General features: G+C 37.6%; 1 protein-coding gene across 15 annotated transcripts in view; it reads right to left on the bottom strand.

The window, feature by feature from the left end:
• Positions 1–13235, bottom strand: part of DOCK3 (dedicator of cytokinesis 3) — a 603425-nt gene that overhangs the window by 218877 nt on the left and 371313 nt on the right. For all 15 annotated transcript variants that reach the window (XM_045050712.1, XM_045050713.1, XM_045050700.1 and 12 more), the window contains one exon: positions 2126–2210. In XM_045050712.1, the coding sequence (XP_044906647.1) occupies positions 2126–2210 (85 nt within the window). The remainder of the gene's footprint in view (positions 1–2125; positions 2211–13235) is intronic.

Raw genomic sequence — 13235 nt, 5'->3', positions numbered from 1 at the left:
CCACTGCTATACTCTAAAACCTGCCTCTCCCACAGTATTTCCTATTCCACTTTTACAAGGTCAAAGTTGGGAAGATCAAAACATAGGAGTCATTCTTCTCTGACCTTCCTCTTTTTTGTACACACATATACCAAATCAATCTATCACCAACTCTGAATGGATTTGTCTCCAACACACATTCAGAATCCAACAATTTCTTACTACTTTCGTTGCTCCAACTCTGGCCCAAATACCAAAAATTAAAATATTTTGCTTGAATGACTGCTCCCTAATTCCATTCTTGCCCCACTCTGGTCCTTCTGCACACATCAGCTGGAGGGATCCTTTTAAAATGTAAGCCAGATTATGTGATTCCTCTGGTCAAATACCTTCATAGGCTTTCTGTCACACTTAGAATAAAATGCAAAATCCTCATCAAAAATAGCATCCTCTAAGCCACCATTCTGAGGGGAGGTCTTAGCCTCAAACTCTCAATCACCCTTCACTTTCCACATCTAATTGATCAAAATTCATCATTTTTATTTACTAACATCTACATTCTCTACTGCATTTCTTCTTCATTCTTATTGCTGTCTAGTCATTATTTATTGCCTGAATCACTTCTGTGGTCTCTTTCCTTCCTGATTCCAGTCTTCTGCATTTTACATTCTCTATAGACAGAGTCAGCATTTGAAACCCATATCCGATCATGTTACTCCCATAGCTATACCAGACTACTGGACAAAGTGTAACATGGGGCTTATAAAACTCTTCATGATCTGACCCTTGCCTCCTTCTGTGACTTACCTCCCAATTATTAACACATACTTACGTGCCAAACTTACCAAATATCTGATAGTTTCCTGGAACTACCACTTCTCTATTCCATTTTGGAATGTCTCTCCTTCTTGTTTGTCTTCTGGGTGATCCCCTGTCTACCCCTCAAGGTTTACAGTAAGTATTACTGTTTCTGGAAGTTTTCACTGATTTTTCCCAGCCCCAGATAATCAGTCACTCCCTCTAACAACATCTTAATACATTTATGGCATACAGCACATATACGGCAATTGTTTGTTTGTGGTCTATTTGATCCCACTAGACTAGTTTCTCAACCTGGGGGCCATGTATGGACTTCATGGGAAAACATCAGAAGTAACTGTCAATTACTTAAAATTGAGGGTAAAACTTTGTATGCAAAACCATACTTGCATTGTCCTGGGAAGAAATTCTCTCTGATCTCCATGACCCAGAAAGGGTAAAGAACATCGATACTCCAGATGGTGATATTCTCGAGGGATGGGATAAGTCTTGTTCATCTTTAATCTCTAAATCTCATGCTTTACAGCATCATACTGAACAGAGCATAGTTAGGGCAACTATACACAAATGCTTTCCTATACTAGCAAATATACATTAGCAATTGATATGTTACTTGTGTGTTACTTAGGCAAATTTCCAAAGGTCCTTGACCAGGCAACATACTTTGTATCCTCAAAGTTACCTAAAAAATTACATTTTCCTTAAATAGAAACTTGTAATTCTTTCAATAAACACTCAAATACATAACTCCACAAAGCAATATTTTACCCAGTCCCTTAGTTTAAGCTTAATAGTCACCTGAGGCTTCTGATCTTTATTTGTTTTACCTTAAAATTTTTTACCTTTAGTTACTTCTCATTCAGGCTGTAAAATGTAATCTTCATCATCAATTAACTCAATACATTTTAGTAACAGCCAATAGACAGCTAAAGATGTATCACGTCTGTCTCTTACTATATTTTAAATTACTTCCAGGTTCAATCACTACATTAACCAATAAACTGGATCTTTACAGCTTCAACTACCTTCCCTTCTTAAGAGGTGGTGAGAGACAGAATTTTGGATGCAGGGTGAAGGAACTCCATTCACTAGCAAAACCAACAGATAAATGATCCCTGGATATTACAATACAGCCTTGCACAGTATTTCCATTTAGAAAGCAATGGTGATATGTAGTGTCAGAATAAGGCAGATCCCTTACATACACTGGGACAAAGACAAAGGAACAATTTTAGCAATACTGTTTCATAGTGTAATTAGGAATAACAAACAAAGAAGAAATAATGAAGTGTGTAGGAACAAGCTTACCCTGTGTTAGATTTCTTACCATTTTATAGAGATCTGAGACACTAATCTGGTCTGAATCCACTACTTCAAAGTCCTTTCGAGGCACCAAGTCCAGGCCCAAATGCCTAGTAAAGAGAAAGAACACACTCAGCATGCCATGTCCTTCAATTATTCATCTCCTTTTATGTGCCCAGAAGTTCTTATTTGCCATAACCTTGTGTAGAGAGGTTGAGACATTACCCCAGCAGGGACATGCCTTTATACAGTAACAGCTAATTGTGCTCACCAGTAGGTAAATAAATGAGGCTGGGGATTTTAAGACTGTGATAGTTTTAATCCCCAAGTAGTTCCCCCTTCTAATGGAAAAATAAATTTATTCAATATCATGTCTCTAACAGATTGTTTGAATTAAGAATGTATTTTCTATAGATCATTGATAAGTCATGTTCATTTTTCTCATCCTACCAATCCTACAAGTATGCTCAAGGCTTAGTCATGCTTTACTTTCATTAGCATGAAAAAAATCATTCAGGATCTAAGTAGATTTGTAATTCAAACACATAAAAATCACCTCTGAAAGATATCAAACTCAAAGAATGTATGTTTTAGTTGAGTTAAAAAAACTTTGGGGGATCGCCTTGGTGGCTCAGTTGGTTAAGCGTCCGACTTTGCTCAGGTCATGATCTCACAGTTTGTGAGTTTGAGCCCCGCGTCGGGCTCTGTGCTGACAGCTTGGAGCCTGGAGCCTGCTTCAGATTTTGTGTTTCCCTCTCTCTCTGCCCCTCATCCGCTCACAAGCTGTCTCTGTCTCTAAAAAATGAATAAGAGTTAAAAATTTTTTTTTTAATGTTTATTCATTTTTGAGAGGCAGACAGGGATACAGCATGAGCAGGGAGGGGCAGAGAGAGAGAGGGAGACACAGAATCCGAAATAGGCTGTCAGCACAGAGCCTGATGTGGGGCTTGAACCCATGAACCATGAGATCATGACCTGAGCCGAAGTCGACACTTAACTGACTGAGCCACCTGGGAGCCCCTAGTTGAGTTTTTATCTCATTTCCAATTTAATTAATACTGACATTGGTTACAGTAAAGACTTTACCACACATTAGTCAATATCTTAAGAAACTTTAGATGAAAGTTTAACCAAGGAGTATTACTCCTAAAAATACCCCCATATTCAGAAGATCTGGTATAACTTGGGGAGGAAAGAATAAAAGATAGTGATTGGCAATTGATTGGCAGTTAGTATGAAACAGTGAAAATAACTCCAGAGAACCAGAAATCTTGGGTTCAAATATGAAACATAATTTATATTCAGTAAATGTTAGCTCCTTTCTTACTTTCTAAACCTGGAGTCAAATGGAGTTAGGGAATTGTGGCCCCCAAAACTGCTTACAACAGTATGTGTGTATTCATGTATGAATTTTTTCTGAGGAGATAGTCAATAACTCTTATCAGGGTGTCAGAGCTGCTCTGTGACCACCCTATACTACAGCACAAGGGTTATAAATCACTGCATCTCGCAAAAGTATTCTATAGACAATGAAAGGAGTATATTTTTTTTCTCTTCAACTAGATGATGAACTGCTTTTAGAAAATGCTAGCAAAATAGGGGCACTTAGGTGACTCAGTTGGTTAAGCAACCAACTGTGGCTCAGGTCATGGTCTCACGGTTCCTGTGTTCAAACCCTGCATTGGGCTCTGTGCTGACAGCTCAGAGCCTGGAGCCTGCTTCGGATTCTGTGTCTCCTTCTCTTTCTGCCCCTCTCCTGCTCATGCTCTGTCATCAAAAATAAATAAACATTAAAAAAATTTTTTTAAAGGAAGATGCTAGAAAAACTAATTCTGTAGACTCTTTTTGTGCATAAAAGCACCACTCATCTAAGATAAAACTATGTGTACATCCAAAATGCAGATTTCTTTTCTTTATAATTTATAACCTATTCATAGGAAAAGATATGAAGAGGTTAAAGAAGTTGCAGTAAGATTGCTAAAATAAAAATAAGAACCTATATGAAAAAGGTGGGAGCAAATATACTAATTGTATAGGCTAAAGCGATTACCATGATTAAGAATCAAAATTTAGATTGGTACTTTTCAGCAGGCAAGAATAAAGAAGAAATCTATTTTTCTACTAAAAGATAAAAACTCAAGTTTTTCTATTATATATATATATATATTATACCTTACATTATCCTTAATAGAAAAACATGAATTTTTAAAGAAGAAATAATTTTTGGTACTAAGTACAAAAAACAAAATCCTCAGTTTTGCATGTTGAGATCAGTAGTAATACACTGTTGGCTTTAACTATGATAGCTTACAGTTTAATGGTAAAGCCATGCCATTGAATCTGATTATAGAATATACTTAAGTTGATAAGAGATTTAATTTTTCACCACTGGGATCCTGAGTTCTTACATCAAGGAAATATTCCATTCAGTCACCTCATATTAACTATTCTTAATGTCTCTGATTATTTCAGGTCTCTGGCTTCTAACACTTAAGGGATGTAAAAGCAGCAGTGTCATGGAAAGCAAGAGAAAGCTGAAGCACATCCTTTCTACCTTTCTTATCATAAAAAGCAATTTACACCCTAAAGATAATTTTGCAGATATGATCTCAAAGTATTTAAAATACTTTTATATACATTTAGAAAAACAGAGGAAAGATTTTTATTTTTAAAAAATTTTTTTTCAACGTTTATTTATTTTTGGGACAGAGAGAGACAGAGCATGAACGGGCAAGGGGCAGAGAGAGAGGGAGACACAGAATCCGAAACAGGCTCCAGGCTCTGAGCCATCAGCCCAGAGCCCGACGCGGGGCTCGAACTCACGGACCGCGAGATTGTGACCTGGCTGAAGTCGGACGCTTAACCGACTGCGCCACCCAGGCGCCCCCAGAGGAAAGATTTTTAAATGGCATTAGTATTTGCATTAGGGAAGTGGAATCATCCAACTCATCATTAAAAACATTTTCCAAATTTCTGTAGTCCTTCTTTTGAAACATTTTAAATACAAAAATGAATCAAAATTCCATACATATTCTTTAACCATTAGTGCTCACAAAATATATGATAGTCTAAATATTACAATTAAATAACAAAAAGACTGTGCACATATTCCACTCAAAACAGATGTTTTCAAAACAACAGCATAAGAAAAAAATTCCAATGGACCTAAGTCAATAGGACTAGGATTGAGTGTATGTGCTCTGTGGTTGTGTACCACACAGAGCAATGGGCATGTCTGGAGACTGGCATTTATGTACACTCTGTCTTAGCACTCTGATACACTTAGCTTGCTTGTCCATTCAACTATCCATGCAGACACCCATCCACTCACCCCATAGTACTCTCTGAGGACCTATCATTTCCCACCAATGGTGCTGGGTATGGAGAATACAGCAGTTGTGAGTCAAGCAAATGTTCATATTCATCACACTGATTCTCCCCTCACTAGAGCACAGTGCCTTTTAGTTTCTTGATTTCATTATCATAGGCAATAGAAAAATTATTAATGGGTGATCTTATAAAAACCAAAGATTGGGGCGCCTGGGTGGCGCAGTCGGCTAAGCGTCCGACTTCAGCCAGGTCACGATCTCGCAGTCCGTGAGTTCGAGCCCCGCATCAGGCTCTGGGCTGATGGCTCGGAGCCTGGAACCTGTTTCTGATTCTGTGTCTCCCTCTCTCTCTGCCCCTCCCCCATTCATGCTCTGTCTCTCTCTGTCCCAAAAATAAATTAACGTTGGAAAAAAAAAAAAAAAACCCAAAGACTAAGTTCCTTCTACTGAGATAGTCTTCAAAGGAGGAAGAGTAGTTTTCCAAAGCTAAATTGGAGGACTGGCCTCACTGAAAAAAAGGCAGAGATACTGCATGGTGAGAAGCCACACTCGTTCACTACAAATTTTATTCTGGAAAAGAGGTTTCTGACTATTTCTATTTCTCTCAGTGGTTTACTCTAAGAATAGTGAACAGTAAGTGCAGGGAGTGGTCAATTTAGTCTCTTCCCTGTCTTCGCAGGGTGGGGAGGCAGTGCAACAGAGTACTGAGGAGCATGGGCTCTGGTGTCAGATTGCCTGGTTTGCATTTTGGCTCTTCCACCAGGCCACACTATCTTATCTACTATCACAGGCTGTTGTAAAGATCAATCCATGGAAGCATTTAGCACACTGTCTGGCACTGCAAACTATTACTGCTGTTATAATTATCATAATTACGTGTGGCATCATTAACAAAAATATGGCTTAAATTACAAGGATGGTGATCAAAGAGGTACAATATCTGAAAAAGAGACTCTTGAACAGAGGGACACAAGCAGGAGAATTAATACATCTATGTATATCTATATACAGATGTAGTATAGAGCTGAGTTTTCAAAAATAGTCTAATCCTATAGATGCACATTCTTCACAAAAACATTTAGTCTTGTCTTGCCACCTGGCACTGATCACTCATTCATTCCAATAGTTCAATACTTTATTACCACCTACTCTGTGCTAGGCTCATGCTGAACTTATGGACACAGCAGTGAATAAGAGATATTCCTAGTCCTACATTCTTTCAGGTGCAGCTCTTTAAAGGCCCTGAAACTCTATATCAAATTATTTGAATCATATATATATATATATATGTGTGTGTGTGTGTATGCACATATATATGTGCATTCTAATATATATATATATATATATGTAAGAATGTTTTATATTCTATTTTCTATTGTATCTTTTTCTTCTGGGGTTCCTCATCTAAACCACAGAACATAGAAAATAATTTGAAGTTAATTAATCATATACAATGGATGTGTTAAGGCGCCAGAACTTAGTTCTCTCCCAAAATTGGTTGAGAAAGACTAGCGATACTAGGATTTCCTGTATGTACTGGCTTTTTCTAACGCTTATTGTAAAGAGAGCATATGGCTAATAACTACACTAATGAAAGCCTAGTATATTTATATTTATACAATAATATAATATGACATAACTAATAACAGCTACCCTTTACTGAACATTTACTTGGGATAGGCATTTTATATATATCATCTTTAAGCACTATGGGAAGTAGACAGTATTAGATCCATTTTAAAATTGAGAAAACTAAAGTACAGAGAGGTTAACTAGGTGGACTATTAAGGCAGCAGAGTTGGGCTTGTCTCAAACTATGTCTGTCTTACTCTGAGCCTATGGTATTCCCACTTCTACCTGCTATCTTTCTACTAATAACCATGACGGTTAAGTACTAATAAGTGACTGTAATCAATTTAGTCACAATAGTTTGAGGGATGATTTTTGTGTCAGTGTATCAATCCAGAGGAAACAAATACAGATTGGTGAATGAGTGGTCACCAGGCATAAAAACAAACCTGTTGTATTAGATACATTCACATGGTGCCTGCCAAGGGCAGGTATTGTGCTAAGTTCAGGGGATGATGATGAGCAAAACAGATGCAGAGAGACAGACACAGAGAGGACTGAGGGGAGAGAGGGAGGGAGAGAGGGAGACAGATGGAGAGTGAGAGAGGGAGGGAGAGAGAAGTTTAGCCATTTGAACATAACTTCACCAAAGGATTTTGACACATGCATACTTTAAACATTGTTATCTCAGATTTCTTGGATATGGCAAGTTACTAATTGACAGGCACAACACCCTGTATCAGAGTAACTCTAAGAAGTCACTGGAAACTTCTGCTAATTTCAGATGTCCTAAAGCTGGACAATATCACCATGTCCTTAAAGGAAAAGTACTGAGTCATAAGACCTTCCGAGTCCTAGCTAAAATCTACTCAGAGGAAACTTGTTGGGGTGGGGGATGGGGTGGCAGGATTTTCTGCATACTACAACCCAAGCTTCTGCTTGTGCTGCTTCCTCTAAAAGGAATTTCTTGGTGAGGGAAGAACTAAGCGGGAAGAACGGGATATGGGTGGGTTAAGATATATGAAAAATCTGAGAGAGAAGGTACAAAAGGGGGGGGGGGTAGAGAGAATATGACAGAAGAAGATAAAGACAAGAGAAGAACTGGAAATTATGTATTTATTGGTGATTTGTCTTAATGTTGAGACTTTGGAATAAAAAGATACCGATTGTTTCATTTGATATTTATGATCAATGGAAACATTATCCTAATTCAACAGCTTATAAAGTGTTTAGACTATATTCAAATCTGTACTTTCTACCTGAAGAAGAAATACAAAAATCTCATAAATTATTCTATGAATAAAGCATTCCTTAGGTGTTTTTCTAAGGTAAAGATCAGTTAAAATGTGTCAATCCTGGATTAACACAAATTTAATTTAGCTATGCTATATAATGTGAGATTAAAGAGAAGAAACTTCTAGTAACATCTTTATGGAAGGTGCTGAAAATATTAACACATTAAAATTACATTACTAGAAATAATTTTAAAATTCCTTTGGAGAGGATATAATTAACTGACTTACTCTTTGAACAGACTTATGCAGAGATAATGGCCAGCTCATTTGAGCACAACTTTGTTTTATGCCCTTCCTATATTTCAGTTTCTAAAAATATAGGAACATAACTTTTTTTAATTTAATTTTTTATTTTTTAAAATTTACACCTAAATTAGTTAGCATATAGTGCAACAATGATTTCAGGAGTAGATTCCTTAGTGTCCCTTACCTATTTAGCCAATCCCCCCTCCCACACCGTCTCCAGCAACCCTCAGTTTGTTCTCCATATTTATGAATCTCTTCTGTTTTGTCCCCCTCCCTGTTTTTATATTATTTTTGTTTCCCTTCCCTTATGTTCATTTGTTTTGTCTCTTAAAGTCCTCGTATGAGTGAAGTCATGATTTTTGTCTTTCTCTGACTAATTTCACTTAGCATAATACCCTCCAGTTCCATCCACGTAGTTGCAAACAGCAACATTTCACTCTTTTTGATTGCCGAGTAATACTTCATTGTATATATATATACCACATCTTCTTTATCCATTCATCCATCGATGGGCATTTAGGCTCTTTCCATACTTTGGCTATTGTTGATAGTACTGCTATAAACATGGGGGTACATGTGTCCCTTCGAAACAGCACACCTGTATCCCATGGATAAATGCCTAATAGTGCAATTGCTGGGTCATAGGGTAGTTCTATTTTTAGTTTTTTGAGTGTTTTCCAGAGTAGCTGCTTTCCAGAGTGGCTGCACCAGCTTGCATTCCCACCAACAACGGAAAAGAGATCCTCTTTCTCCACATCCTCGCCAACATCTGTTGTTGCCTGAGTTGTTAATGTTCGCCTTTCTGACAGGTGTAATGTGGTATCTCATTGTGGTTTTGATTTGTATTTCCCTGATGATGAGTGATATTGAGCATTTTTTCATGTGTCGGTTGGCCATCTGGATGTGTTCTTTGGAGAAGTGTCAGTTTGTGTCTTTTGCCCATTTCTTCAATGGATTATTTGTTTTTTGGGTGTTGAGTTTGATAAGTTCTTTATAGATTTTAGATACTAACCCTTTATCTGATATGCCATTTATAAATATCTTCCCCCATTCTGTCAGTTGCCTTTTAGTTTTGCTGATTGTTTCCTTCACTGTGCAGAAGTTTTTTATTTTGATGAGGTCCCAGTACTTCATTTTTGCTTTTGTTTCCCTTGCCTCCAGAGACACATTGAGTAAGAAGGTGCTGCGGCCAAGATCAAAGAGGTTTTTGCCTGCTTTCTCCTCGGGGAGTTTGATGGCTTCCTGTCTTACATTTAGGTCTTTCATCCATTTTGAGTTTATTTTTGTGTATGGAGTAAGAAAGTGGTCCAGAAGAACATAACATTATAAGTGCTGATTGTTACATGATACCAATTTTTACTTATGGAATGAGTGTACCCATATGTAAATAGGCCAATAAATATAAGTTATATTGTTCCAATTTTTGCCAAATAATTCTTTTTAAAAATTTATTTATTTAAATTGAAGTTAGTTACCATACAGTGTAGTATTGGTTTCAGAAGTGGAACCCAGTGATTCATCACATATATATATATATATATATATATATATATATATATATATATATATATATATATAAAACACCCAGTGCTCATCCCAACAAATGCCATCCTTAATGCCTATCACCCATTTAGTCCATCCCCTCATTCACCTCCCCTCCAGCAACCCTCAATTCGCTCTGTCTTTAACAGTCCGTTATGGTTTGTCTCCCTCTATTTATCTTGTTTTTCCTTCACTTCCCTTAAGTCCATGTGCTGTGTTTCTTAAATTCCACACATAAGTGAAATCATATGGTATTTGTCTTTCTCTGACTTATTTCACTTGGAATAAGACACTCTAGTTCCATCCATGTTGTTACAAATGGCAAGATTTCATTCTTCTTGATTGCCATGTAATATTCCATATCACTCATGCACGCATGCACACACCACACCACACCTTCCTTATCCATTTATCAGCTGATGGACATTTGGGCTCTTTCCATAATTTGCCTATTGTTGATAGCGCTGCTATAACATTGGGGTTCATGAACCCCATTGAATCAGCATTTTTCTATCCTTTGGATAAATACCTAGTAGGGTACAGCTGGATCGTAGGGTGGTTCTACTTTTAATTTTTTGAGGAACCTCCATACTGTTTCCCAGAGTGACCACAAAAATTTGCATACCCACCAACAGTGCAAAAGGGTTGCCCTTTCTCCACATCCTCGCCAACACCTGGTGTTTCCTAAGTTGTTAATTGTAGCCATTCTGACAGGTGTGACATGGTATCTCACTGTGGTCTTCATTAGAATTTCCCTGAGATGAGTGATGTTGAAACATCTTTTCATGTGTCTGTTAGCCATCTGGATGTCTTCTTTGGAAAAGTGTCTATTCGTGTATTCTTCCCATTTCTTCACCGGATTATTTGGTTTTGGGTGTTGAGTTTGCTAAGTTCTTTATATATTTTGGATACTAACCCTTATCCGACATGTCATTTGCAAACCTTCTCCCATTCCATCGGTTGCCTTTTAGTTTTGTTGATTGTTTCCTATGCTGTGCAGAAGCTTCTTATCTTGATGAGGTCCCAATAATTCATTCTTGCTTCTCTTTCTGTTGCCTCTGGAGACATGTTAAGTAAGAAGGTGCTGTGGCCTAGGTCAAAGAAGTTGCTGCCTGTGTTCTGTAGGATTTGAATGGCTCCTATCTCACATTAATCCATTCTGGTCTTTAATCCATTCTGAATTTATTTTTGTGTACAGCATAAGAAAGTGGCCCAGTTTCATTCTTCTTCTTGTTGCTGTCCAGTTCTCCCAGCACCATTTGCTAAAGAGACTGTCTTTTTCCCATTGGATGTTCTTTCTTGCTTTGTCGAAGATTAGTTGGCCATATATTTGTGGCTCCATTTCTGGGTTCTCTATTCTAGTACATTGACCTATGTGTCTGTGTTTATGCCACTATCATACTGCCTTGACTACAGCTTTGTAATATAGCTTAAAGTTCAGAGTTACAATGCCTCCAGCTTTCCTTTTCTTTTTCAACATTATTTTGGCTATTTGGGGTCTTTTGTGCTTCCAAACAAATTTTAGGATTGTTCTAGCTCTATGAAGAATGCTGGTGTTATTTTGATAGGGATTGCACTGACTGTGTAGATTGCTTTGGGTAGTATCAACATTTTAACAATATGTGTTCTTCCAATCCATGAGCGTGGAATGTTTTTCTATTTCTTTGTGTCATCTTTAATTTCTTTCATAAACTTTCTATAGTTTTCAGTGTACAGATCTTTTACCTCTTTGGTTAGGTTTATTCCTAGGTATCTTATGGTTTTTGATGCAATTGTAAATGGGAACTATTCCTTGATTTCTCTTTCTGCTGCTTCATTATTGGTATATAGAAATGCAACCAATTTGGGGCGCCTGGGTGGCGCAGTCGGTTAAGCGTCCGACTTCAGCCAGGTCATGATCTCGCGGTCCATGGGTTCGAGCCCCGCGTCAGGCTCTGGGCTGATGGCTCAGAGCCTGGAGCCTGTTTCCGATTCTGTGTCTCCCTCTCTCTCTGCCCCTCCCCCGTTCATGCTCTGTCTCTCTCTGTCCCAAAAATAAATAAACGTTGAAAAAAAAATTAAAAAAAAAATAAAAAATAAAAAAAGAAATGCAACCAATTTGATTGTTGATTTTATATGCTGTGACTATGCTGACTTAATGCAACAGTTATAGCACTTTTTCAGTGGAATCTTTTGGGTTTTCCATGTAGAGTATTATGTCATCTGCAAAGGGTGAAAGTTTGACTTCTTTGTAAATTTATACTCTTTTTCTTTATTTTTGTTGTCTGACTGTTGACGCTAGGACTTCCAGTACTATGCTGAACAACAGTCGTGAGAGTGGAGATCCCTGTCATGTTCCTGACCTTAGGGAGAAAGCCTTTAGTTTTTCCCCAGTGAGGATGATATTAGCTGTGGGCCTTTCATACATGGCCTTTATGATGTTGAAGTATGTTCCTTCTATCCCTGCTTTCTTGGGGGGGTTTATCAATAAAGGATGCTGAATTTTAATATAATAATTTTTAGAAATAAATAATAAATAAATAATATATTCTTATTAATATATTCTTAATCTCAGGAAACAAAATAAAAATTGGTTATACAGATATGGAGAGCTCTGTATTTAATTTAAACTCTTTAAAAAAGTATATTACCAGTTTTGTTTCTATCCTTGGAAGTTCTAATTCAGTGTTAAATCAGATATATATTATGGGACATACAGTATTCACACTAGGAGAATAAGACAAAGATCAAATAACCCACAAACTAGAAATACTGGCAATAATTTGCTTGGTTTTAAGACTCACACTTAAAAATCAGAGAGATGGTGGGGGCGCCTGGGTGGCTCAGTCAGTTGAGTGTCCAACTTCGGCTCAGGTCATGGTCTCACAGTTTATGGGGTTGAGCCCCACATGAGGCTCTCTGCTGTCAGCACAGAGCCTGCTCTGGATCCTCTGTCCCCCCTCTTCCTCTGCCCCTCCCCCACTTGTACTCATGTGCGTGTGCTCTCTCTCTCTCAAAAACAAATATAAACATCTAAAATAAAATAAAATAATATCTTAGAAAAACTGGAGAGATGGTAAGGTCCTGCCTAAAGTATATGAGCTTTGGGATCAGTTCTGGGTACATAACCCAGCTCTACCACTCACTATGCAACACTGGAAAAAGTACTTTGGAG

Source organism: Felis catus, chromosome A2 (genome assembly GCF_018350175.1).
Source record: "Felis catus isolate Fca126 chromosome A2, F.catus_Fca126_mat1.0, whole genome shotgun sequence".
NCBI lineage: Eukaryota > Metazoa > Chordata > Mammalia > Carnivora > Felidae > Felis > Felis catus.
The sequence above is the reverse complement of the archived record's forward strand: the minus strand, read 5'-3'. Positions and strand labels throughout refer to the sequence as shown.